Genomic DNA, 12,170 nt, shown 5'->3' with positions numbered 1-12,170 from the left:
AATTTCATGGAAGCAAAGTCTGTTATCAAAAAAGCAACTGAGTTATAAGATGTTATAATAGGTTGCATAGTTACTTTTATTCTTACAGCTATTGATATTTGATTTCTGCTTTAGAACACACAGTTTGTCATAATCACAGGATCTTCCCCCAGTAACCTAGAGAGTGAGCCCTTTTTCAGTGATAGTAATTTTCAGTTCACTGCTTTCAGACTGCTTTTTTTTTTTTAATGTATAGAGAGAATACTTTTTTCCCTCAAAGTAATTGTAGAAAGAAAAGCAACCTAGAAATAAAACTAGCATACAAATCTGATTATCTAATTTGTTAGTTCATCAAACTTTGTTGAAAGTCAATTTTTGTCTTTTTGGCAGGTTTACTCTTTTGAGATTCTGCTCATTTAAAAAATGCGGTGTCTTTTCCCTGGCTGTACTCCCATATGCATAGCACATTCCTACAAGTATCAAATGTAAGAGTAGATGTGTTTGGGTTGGGATGAAAGTACCACTGTCCTTACTTGGTCACAATTCACATGGAAAGCAATGTGATTTTATCAGAGTACAAATTACATGGTTGGCAACTGTAATTTTACGCAAGATTAGCACTTTTTACACTGGTGTGATTGCAGTCGGGGCTGTATTTATTTTTGTTCTGTCTTTGTATGAATTCCACTTACTTTCCTCAAACCCCATCCTGAATTTCTGCTTAGAGAAAATTGATGGCAGCAGCCCAACATTATATCATATTATGTATTAATAACTTAACTGTGTGCATGATGAAATAAAATTTAATATATAAGCACCTTTAATTTTAGCTTTGCAAGAAATATGATAAACCTACAGATAATTTTGCTTTTATTGTTAGGACATATCACATATGTCACATAACTGCTGTGTTTAGTAGGACATATACATTTGGAAAAATTCTGTGGATGATTACAGATAATTAACACCAGCCTTCTAGCAGTATTTTTCACAGTTTTGTTTATAAAAGTTTCTTTGCATTTTTCTTTAAACTCCCTGTTTTTCATATTAAAACAATACTGAATCAACCTTTTGCTAATACAGCAAACATATAATATAGCTCAATAGGGAAAAACACCAGGAAAGAAGTTTTTCAAGACTGTCCTGAAACACTTGTATGCACACACAAAAATGCGCACACAGGTTTTTTGCATACTTACATATTTGAAATTCATTTTTTCAGTATAGCTTTTATAGACCCTATACATACACAAGATGCATGGAAATCCTAAGTTTTATGGTAATAAAGGCTGAGTTAATTTGAAGTTAATCTGTTGATAGAAGAGTTCCTTACTAAACCTTGTAGAAAGTTTTTTAAAAAACAAAAATTACTAATTCTTGAGACAGAGTTTTTTAGAGTTTAAGATGAGCCTCGGCTGAGTAATATCCTGAAGAAAAGCATTCTGTATTTTTCTCCCATTCTTAAATAGATTATTCTTTTTTTTTTGAGAAGGCGAGGCCTTTTTTTCCCATGTGTACCAGCAATGATTACGTCAACCTGTGAGTCCTTTTTTTAAAGCTAGACAGAGGTTATCATGTTTTGATTAATAAAAACAGTGCTTGCTATTTAAAAGATTATCTGCTTCAGCTGTTTATCAGAAGGATAAGCAAAGTTATCAATTCCAGCTTTAGACAACTTGCAAATTCAAGTCCTCATTTTCCTCATTTTCTTCTACTAGTTTTAGCATTAACTTGATGTGGTAGAGCACAAAGAGTAACACCATTTACTGCAGCAGCAGCTAATTTTAGTGAGGATTGTATCCTGCCTTAACTCTTACAAAATCTACTGTGATTTTGTCCTGAAAGCGGTTCTATTCTGCAAGTTAATCTAAGGACCTGGTCTTTCTTTGAAGCACAGAAAGATATGATCTATTTCCTGAAGAACATAAGCTGACAACACAAAGCTAGAGGACTTGTGGATAAGACTGGTTAGGGAGTTTTACAGCAGAAACAGAGAAGTGCAGAACAGTTCCTGGCATGAAAAATGATAAAAGTCTTAGACACGAAAAATAGACAAAAAATTAGTCCAGAAAAAACATAGACTTTTGTGCAGAGTGTAAATCATGGAGGGTGGTGAAGCTGAGAAGGAGGATCCTGGATTTTCTGTGATAAAACACAGAAGATTGGAATGAGGAAAGATATCAGAATCTGGAGAGGTAAAATATGTCAACAACCAAGACTTGCAAAGATGTGAATTATGGATGAAAGAAATATTTATAGGTGTAGAAACAGTCAATGGAAGTAAGTTATATTTCCACTTCTTCAGTATTTATATCCATATTTTAGCCATGAGCTGTGAGCCTTTATAATTCTGTTTGGCCTGTGCGCCCCTCTTTGGATACCAGCTGCTCTCTTGCTGCAGCAGCTTGTTCCATGTACTCTTACATTAAAGACGCGACACTCGCTTAGTTCTTCCAGTTGAGTGGAGGATTGAGAAATGCTAGTTTGAAATTAAGTTGTTCGTTTTTTTTTTTATCAGGAGGAGTTTCATTTATCTTCTACCTTGTTCCAAATCCAGTAATACCAGTGGCTGATCTTGTTTAGCCTATGACTTGAATCATCTTGGCTTAGCTTCCACGAAAAGATTTTCTTTTTGACAGCTTCATTTTTCTGTTAGAATGAAGCTGGCTTGTGAAGCCTCCATTACGGAAGGTTTCATTAAAGATAGTTTCCTTAAAGGCTTTCAAAATCCCTGCTTTAGCTTTCTGCTGGACTTGATCAATGGGCAGTCTGTCTAGTGAAATACATTTCAAATGAGATATTCCCCGTAGTTTCAGGCAGTCTGGAGATACACTGTGGAGCCGCCATCTTACCTCTGCTCACTTCAGTGTGGTGAGCCTTGTTCTTCGACGTGAGAGGTTCTAATAAGTGGAGCCTGAAGGGTGATAGTATAATGTGCAATAGGATCATGAACAGTGTTCTAGCCTGTTGCAAATTCAGTGTCGACCTTGCCAGTTTTTGAGGTCTTTGAGCAAAGCTGAAGTTCTGAGACAATGTGGAATGTAGATCTGTTCAAGGTGTGAATGTGAGCAGGTTTTGTAGTTGATGTTGTAATGGAGAAGGTGAATTATTGAGAATGCACGTCTAAATCTCATCAGCAAGCAGTGCATTGGGGAACAGTTAACAATAGCTGTGTTATCTCTCTTCCATCAGTCACTGCTTGACTGGGCACTCCTTACAGAGTTACCTTTCCTTTCCTACTATATTGGTAGGTATAAGGTGTTTATAACTGTGGGTACCAAATAGTGTTGAATTTGCAAAGCACCAGTATTTCTATGGCATTGCGTTGTCGTGTGCTACTTGCTGTCTTGTCTCCTAAGTTATGTCATCACCTGCAGCTGAGCCACCATCTGAGCTGTCTGGTCCGACTGTCCTTCCCTAACCTCAGTGTCCTCTCCAGAGCTCGGACGCCGCTGACAGCTACAGCTTGTTAGCAATTGGGGTGTGTTAGTTGCCTTTTGGGAGTGCATCTTCTGGTGCAGTTTCATCTGAAAAGGATGCACTTTGTGTGCTCCAAGACTGTAAACTAAAGCACAGTAAGCGAGGATGTTTGGGAGATTCGCTTCAGAAGTGCATTTGTGGTCTAAAATAAACTGACAACATAGACACAAACTCTACACCCTCAGGTTCAGCGGTGAGGCACAGGAGAGTCTGGTACAGGCTGCACTTTCTCTGCCTTCTGGCTGACAGGGAGCCTTGTGTTTCCGAGGAAAGTCCTTGGGTGAGAAGAGCTGTCATGCCTGGGGGGCCAGTGAGGCACTGTGGCTGCTAGGGAGCAGATGGGTGGTAGCGGATGTTTGCGTCATGCCTTTCTCTGCCTCTTTCCGAGATAACGCTGGTTGTGACAGTGCCAGTTCAGTCCGTATATGCAAAGCACTATGCAAATATACAATCCCTGTAATATAAAATGACCATTATATTTTGCACTGTTTTTATTTTGGCATAAGCTTATGTTCTGTTGCAGTCAAGAACAGTGCGAATGAGCTTTAAGAGCTTTTTTTTTACAAAATCTTTCAGAACTGTTCCGCGCAGATTGAAGTAGATAACAGAATTGGAGTCTCATGTAGAATCAAAGCAATCAAGACTGAAAGGAAGCCCAGAAGCTCACTGCGCTTCACCTGCTGCCCAAAACAGGATCGGCATGTCAAAATGGTGTTCTTGACTGTCCTATTTTCCCCAATCTTTCTTGCAGGAGTTTCAGTGACAGAGATCTCTTGGTATCCGCAGATATCAGCACTGCTTCACTCTCCTTGAAGTTATACCTGTTCCCCATTATGTAACCAGGATATTCCTTGTTGCAAATGAAGTCCATTACTTTTTTCCTTGCCAGTCTAGATACAGATACTGTTACTCTTCAGCTCTTTCAGAAGCCTTTTACGTATTTGAAAATTTCTCAACAGATTATGTTAGCCCAAAGGCTTTATTTAGGGCTGCTATAATCTATCTTTTGACTTTTAGTAGAATATATTAAGAAAAGGCAATTTTCTGTCTTCCCATTGACTGATAATAGAGATTGCATAAAATGAAAATGACAAGGGGAACCTCATGTAGCATATTTTATGTTAATTATAAGAGAATGTATTGTAACCAGTCATTATGAACTTGGGGGTTATTATTAGAGGACAGAAAGGATATTTGCTCCCTCTATGAAATGAGACTTTATTGATATTAAAAAAAAAATTGAGGTAAAAGATTTGGACTGTACTGTCATTATGCATGCAAAAACCTCTAAAGATATTTGTGAAGCAATGAAAAAAATGAACTCTTTTTCCTGGAAAGGAAGAAGAGTACAGTATATACTACTACGACTGTTTATACATTTAAATAATTATTGAAAAATTGTTGTTCTGAGAACCCATTCTAAACTTATTTAGTCCGAAGGCTCATACTCACTGTTTTGGAATCATTGTGTTGATGTTTCAGGCTTCCCACACGGTCTTAACAAAGCTTGGCGTCTTCCTTCTTAGGAAAAGTTTTATTTTTCAAGGGATATCACTGCTAGGATATTCTAAAACTACCATGAATGTTTTGTAATAACAGATAAAACGTGCATACTCCCAAATACATGCATTTTCCCAGAAGAATGAAAAATGTTTTGTAACTTTGGACATATAGTTTCACAGTGCAGTGAGCTCAGATAAATTGTATCTTGTAGCAAGAGGGATATGAAGAAAAAGGCTGACCCACAAGGGTTTTATGTGATCGTTTTTCATTATTTCTTGTGGCAGTGGAGTCGTGATGTCCCAGTCAAGGCCTGAAACCCCTTTGTACCACAGACTCTACTAAGGAGGTGAAACGGAGCCACACCCTGCCCAGATGATCCTTTTATTTGAAGTTTTGACAAGAATGCAGGTGGCTGAAGCAGGTGTTTGGATAAGTCGGGAAGCAAGCACGTTTTGGCTGGTAGCTTAACAATCCCTGAAGGAAGCCTCAGTTACCAGCTATCTAGCTAGTACCAAATATAGAGATATGAGGAAAGACCCCAACTAAAAGAACGCATTGGGTTGTTTAAATACAGTTAGGATGGAGCGTACTGCTGAATAAATGAATGAACAGTTTAACAGAACAAAACCAACAAATTGTCTTTCTTTTGCACAGCCCAGTCCAAGAGTTAAAGGCGAAACCTAATAAATTTTTTATTTGTTTTGTTTTAGAACGTCAAGCGTGTACCTCTATGGCTGGCTCCAGCGTCCTTCCCTCCAATGTGGCTGGTATCAGCAAAGAGCTGATCGAACTGCAGCACCTCATCCAGTTCCCGGAGGAGGTTGCCAGCATTCTGACCGAGCAGGAGCAGGAGCTCTACCGGAAGGTCTTACCCATTGACTACCTCTGCTTTTTAACCAGGGATTTGGGTAATGCTGAATGTCAAAGCAAGCTACCATCTATTAAAGCTTCCATATCTGCTACTATTCTTTCTTCCCCAAATGGTGAACATAATGCTGTAGAAGATCTCGTGACAAGGTTTAATGAGGTAAGACAAAACTTTGAAATTACTTTTCATAAGGGTTATTACCCGATTTGTAGGTTAGTTATTTCCTTTATCTCTGAGCTGAATTTAGCTGTAATGACAAATTTTTAAAACAGAAGTTAAACTGACCAGGGGATTTAGCTAAATAACTTCCACTGAATTTGATAGGAGTTATGTGACCGATCTCCTCAGTGAGTTTGGAAAACTGCAACCTAAGTTTTTCTTGCACATTGTAAAATAAACAGGAAGAAAAAAACTACAGGCTTCTATTTCTTTGTATTTATAATGACAGTATGGGGTATACTTTCAGTCAGTTTATTATTTTGTTTAGGAGCCGGAGTTTTATTTATTTGTTTTGGATTTTTGTAGACTAAGCAGGATCTCAGGAGTCAGCACAGAAGTATTATAAACTAGAAGTTTCTGTATTCTGTATAATATAACTAAACTAATCAGCCCTATTTATTTATTTATTTAATCACTGGGTGTGTTTTGAATGTTGTACGAAGCAGTGTCATTTGGCATGACACATTTCAGTAAGATAAATCATGAGTTCTTTGCTTAGATTTTACTTTATTTTTGTAAGGTGATCTTCTCATCAGTTTAATAGAAAATTGATCAAGAATTGAGAAAACTGAAGAAAAATCCACCCCAAAACCTGAAGCCAAAGCAAACCAAACAAAAAACCCCTAAATAAAACCTTGGGTTTTAGCTGCAGAACATAGAACCCTTTCTTTCTTCCTTTATTTTTTTTTTTTTTGTGTGTGAACCATATGCAAAGTTAGCAGTTTCTAGATCTGGAGAAGTGGAATAAAATGAAGGTAGTCTTTTAGTTTGTTATCTACTGCATTCTTATGCTTTAATAAGAGATGAAAATTGTACAGGCAACAAAATTAAGTAGATAGAGCAGAATATGTATTACCCCCCAGGGAACTTCCTTCTTCCTGGGCAAATAGGAATCAGTGACTGAATGTTTAGCATGTTTCAAAGTATTCCTGTTTCCTGCATGTTACTGAAATATAGGAACTAAACCAGTGTAAATATGTTGGCTTCTCTCACCGAATTCTATTATGGGAACATAAATGAAAGTTGCATCTACAATATTCAGTCTTTAGACAGAGCCTCAAAATTGTTTAAATTAGCTCTAGCTGCTGTATTTAGGAAAATACTGTGGCTGGTGTGTAGCTGGAGAGGAATCTAGCTCCTGCCTCAGCCAGGGTCCTCCTTCCCGTGGTGGTTCTCTTACGGTGATCACCGAAGCAGGGGCAGCAGGAAAAGATAAACTGGTCAAGCTCTAGCAGGGCCTGGGGAGGCACAAAGCCAGAGCAGTTTGTGAGGACATTTTGCAGTTAGCTATGCAAATTAGATCGATCGCCACGTGTTCTGCCACTGAACAATCACAGGATTGAAGGGCAAGTAGGTCTTGTCAGAAACGGCTGATGATATTCCATATCAATGAGAATTTTAATGTTGAAGTTGCCTTTTGGTTAAACAGTCAAACATTATCTTTTAGTGTTAGAGGTTTGTGACTTGTTTGGTAATGCAATAGGATAAATTTTTGTATAATTTTAATTAATTCCTGAATATCTTGTGCACAGATTATATAATATTTGATGCATGGATTATTTAAAGCATAATCTGGAATAACTTTTTCAAAACATAGATGTTATATGTTTAAATGGCGTTATTGTACAGTATTTACTGCTTGTAATAAATCACTGTTTTGCAATCTGCTTTATCTTGTGGTGGAGCGTATCAGTTGCCATAGCCAATCACAAGCGTGAACTTTCAAAATGCCTTTGTTTATAAATGGCAAGAAAATTCTTGTGCAGAGAGTCATGCTTTTGTTGGCAAAAATCAGTGAGCACTTGCTGATTTTTTTTGGCATTGCCTATAGAAATACTGAAGTGTATTTATAATGTGGGAGCCAGAATGACTTTTAGGATGACAGGCTTCTGATACATAACGGGGAAAAAACCATTCCGTGCCATTGTTCTGTTAAAGGAGCAATTATAGTATATAGAGGATTTTTCATAAAGCAATATGCTTTTTAGTAATTTTTCTGACACTACATGTTAATGAGGAACACTTTATAATACTTGTTTAGAATGAGAGTCAATAATTGCTCCTTTGTTCCACAAAGGAACTTCTTTATTTAATAGAAATGATACTGACATTTTCATGGAAGCTTTGATTGAGGGCTGCAGGAGTATTATAAAATACATTCGTAATTAAAAATAACAAAGATTAATATACTTTCAAATTATTAAAATATATTTTAAAAGGTGAATTTAAGTAAAAAGTAGGTGAAAAAAATTTGGTCTTATTAAGTAAATTTTACTAGGATTATTTACTGTTTAAATTCCAGTAACTCCCAGAAACTCCTGTTCATGACTGAAGTTGCAAACTTCTCTTGACTGCAGAGTGCAAGGTCAGCAGTAGATATTGGGAAGCATCACATGGCTCTCTTACACTTTAAATGTTTGCTGTTACACACTGTTGTTGTCTAGATGTGAATGACTTAAATATTATTACCGGCGAGATACATAGAGTATGAATATCTTCTAATCATTTGTTTAAGCCTTTCTATTTACTGTTGGTTAGTGTTGCTTAGTACAAATTACTGTATTTAGACCTCAGTATGGTGTAAAAGGTATAGGAAAGAATTACACAGGAGAAAGCACTTGTGTTGAGTGGTCAGCCTTAAGCATTTGGCATGGAAATGGTCTATGAAGAATTGCAGAACTGAATCAGAGATCAGTTGCCCTCTGCAGTGAGTAAAATTGGTACCTGAAGACAATTAACACCTCTAACTGTGCAATAAATAACTGCTGTTATTTTTCTTACTTAATTCTCATTTGCAGAAAAGCGTAATAGTGGACATACAGTCTAACACTGGATGAAGCCTGTAATGTGCGTTTTCTTTTGCTGTATTACCTGGGTAAGGTGTTTTGGCTTGAGGTACTGGAAGTGATTCACTGATCATATTAATGCTGATGATCCATCAGCAACACTTCCTAAAATTATTTTTCTGTAGAAAGGCAGGATGATGGTAGCTGGAGCTTTTGCCAGCTTCAGTGTTTCATTATATCTGTAGCTTGTTTTAACATTTTGAGAGTCTTGCAAGATTTCTGAAAATTATTGTGTATCTTAGTATGACAACGGAAATACATTTTTTGTCAGACACACTGTTCTGAGATCACAGCATTGTGAGCCTGATGAGAGGAGCTGAAAAGTGTAAAAAGGATTAAAAAAAATTTCAGAAACCAAGTTAAGAAAGATATAGTGAGGAATTATAGTGAGTAATCCAAGTAATTTAACATCCAAAGAGAAAAGTTGTGGTTGTGCCTCAGGCCAGAAGGACTTTGCTTTGAAGTGGGATGTGGGAGCCCATTCCTTGACGAAGGTTGACTAGGCTTTTGGCCAGCCAGACATTAACCAGTATGTTAGTGTTACTGAGTGACAATGCAAAAAATAAGTAGTGATACGTGGTATAAATTAATCTGTGGGCCTTGTCTCACCTTTTTTTTTTTTGAAAATAGGAGCTCTGTTCCGGCCTTAAAGGCAAGGTAACAAACTTAGGAGAGCTCCTTTGTTACTGTCTTTGTGGCAAGGTTTCCCCAGCCTGCTTATACCTTGCCTGAAGAGCCACACAATTTGTTTTTAACCTGCCACAATCTGAACAGAGTTGTCATAATGTCAGCGTCTGCTCGAGGTGTCAGTGGACTGAGTCCTCTGTATTTTGGAAGAGGCACAATTCGTTTACCTCTGGGAGCTATGATAACTGCTCACCTTGCCCTTTTTTGCGTAGCTTTAGTGAGTGCTTTGGCCTTAACCCCAGGGGTGCAGCAAGGAACTTTACTGCAGCTGGAGTTACCTTTATTTGTCACAGGTACTGGATGAAACTAGAAACTGACTGGCTTTTGTTTCTGATATATGAAGGTCTTAAAAAATAAACAACGGAGGTTGGAGAAATAGATTACCTTTATTAATATTCACAAAAGTTGGAAATTATAGCACTCTAGATCCTCTTCATGTATACATTTTTTCATTTCACTGTCCAGAATGATAGGGAAAAAAACTGTAGTAGTGTACGTAGTGTGGAGACATGAAAGATGGATAGCACGGATTAAGGCCGTTGCCTTAATGGCTTGATGGAGTCAAGCACTCCATGAATAGTAGCACAAACATGCAGCTAGCAAATCCTGTGCTGCTGAGGCTGGGAAACAAGCTACCTTTGTTAGAGGTGTGTGGTTATGGCTTAGACCTGAGGTACAGTTTCTAGAGGGGATTCAGGCATTATGTGTTTCCCTGTGTCTTTTCTTGTCATGGGTTTTCAAGTATCGGTTTATTCCCTACTGTGTTAATCAAGGTGGCTGCCATGACAAGGAGCTTGTACACCCAATGACTTGTTTTAAAAATTTGTTGTGAGAAAGGTCATTCATGAATGATCTGCTTGAATCCCACAAAATGGGATGGAATACATTCTCAGATTATATTTCATTTGTATTTTAAAAGTTTTGGGTCATTCCAGCTCTCAAGTCTCTACAGAAATTCACAGAGAAATAAAATATTCACAGGCAAATAAGAATCTCATAATCTGCTAAAGTTGCAGTATGTCTGGACAATTTACTGTCTCTGATGGAGTTTTTAGACAGATAGAAGTTCATATGATATATAGCCCAGTCACTACAGTGATTTTTTCAGGCTTTGCTTCCCTTCCCTTCCCATATAATAAGATCACAGTCATGGTGGAGATTGCTACTGAAGTTTAAATAACTTCTGCAATGCTGTTATAGAAAGCCTGGTCACAACTGTTTAAGAAATAATTCATAAAACTAAAGTTAAATTAAAAAAAATAATCAAAGAATTAGAAGGCTAGGTAGATGCAAGGAAAAGTTGAGGATGGTTAACCACAGAAGGATGAGATGCAGACAAAAGGTATTACCGGATAAGTATGATTCCATACTATACTCCAGAAAGAATACAGATTACTATGTAATAGTTAGCGGCTATTTAATGAGGCAGAGAAAACTGAGAGAAATTATACCATGCTTCTAATGGATTTGAAATACACATATTTCAGAATTAAAGAAAATAAATAAGTAGGTTGCTTAAGAAGAAATGCACCCTAGTGTTCTGCAATTAGCAAGGTGTTAATTACCATGAAAAGAACAGATCCAATAAATCACTTGTTGGAGTAACGTCATAGTGTGGCATCAAACACTGAAAATGAAACAAGGAGTTTTGTTGGATTTAGAAAAAGGAGAGAAAATTAGATTTTATTCACCTGTATCTACAGCTCTTCTAGGCAGTCCGTGCACTATCATAACTATCTTAGACATCTAAACTTTATTTATTGGAAATGTTCTTTTATAATACTATGATTAAAATGCAGATTTTTTTCAGTTCTTCCTCAAGCCTGAAGTTTAGATCAGATTTAACAAATATATGAAAGCCAAGGGTAAGTTAAATTACTAAAAGGAAAATATTTTTACTGCTTCGGTTTTAGACTGCAGATATGTTTCCAAACTTTGTTTTGTCCAGTTGTCACCCTAATTTTCTAGGATGGCAGATTGTAATCTCAGCTGTCACAAAGTTTTTGTGTTTTGACCTCTTGTCTCTGTAATGTACAGAAAACTTAACAAAATTCTTTGTAAGATTTCGGAAGACATTTAAAGGAGAAACTGAAAATATGGAAAGTAATTCTGTTTTTTGCTTAATGTATCGTAGGAAAATTGGGAACTTGAATGAATGGATCCTGTTGTTTTTTCTCTCACTTTCTTCTTGCAACAGCCTGAGGTTAAAATGGTCTCAGAGAAAGGGAATTACATTTGTGTACCTTCAACCTGCTTGACCTGGAATTCTGTTTGTGTAACACATCTTGTTCCTATGGGTTGTCTGTTTCCTTACCTGTAATATCAGCAGTTCTGTTACTTCTTTATAAATGTTTTGAAGAAAACATTGTTTCAGATACTCTGAATGCATTTGGTTCAAATTTTCAACAGCAGGTGACTAAACAAGGTTTTTGTGAAATAGGTTTGGTAGAATGTTCTGTTTGTTCCAATTCTGGTTTATTGCCAGAAGACAGTAAGGGAAGCCTTCTTTAAAACGATGGATTTTTAGATAGCGTGTAGCTCCAAACATGGAAGTATTGCAGTATAGTAATTAAGTTATCTTTAAATCT

At 36.9% G+C, this 12,170-nt stretch overlaps 1 protein-coding gene across 3 annotated transcripts in view; it reads left to right on the top strand.

The window, feature by feature from the left end:
• PLCE1 (phospholipase C epsilon 1) overlaps positions 1-12,170 on the top strand; it is a 142,557-nt gene that overhangs the window by 73,437 nt on the left and 56,950 nt on the right. For all 3 annotated transcript variants that reach the window (XM_075108114.1, XM_075108115.1, XM_075108113.1), the window contains exon 3: positions 5,673-5,989. In XM_075108114.1, the coding sequence (XP_074964215.1) occupies positions 5,673-5,989 (317 nt within the window). The remainder of the gene's footprint in view (positions 1-5,672; positions 5,990-12,170) is intronic.

Source organism: Phalacrocorax aristotelis, chromosome 12 (assembly GCF_949628215.1).
Source record: "Phalacrocorax aristotelis chromosome 12, bGulAri2.1, whole genome shotgun sequence".
NCBI classification, from domain to species: Eukaryota; Metazoa; Chordata; class Aves; order Suliformes; family Phalacrocoracidae; genus Phalacrocorax; species Phalacrocorax aristotelis.
Note: the sequence above shows the minus strand (reverse complement) of the source record. Positions and strands in the feature narration are given on the sequence as shown.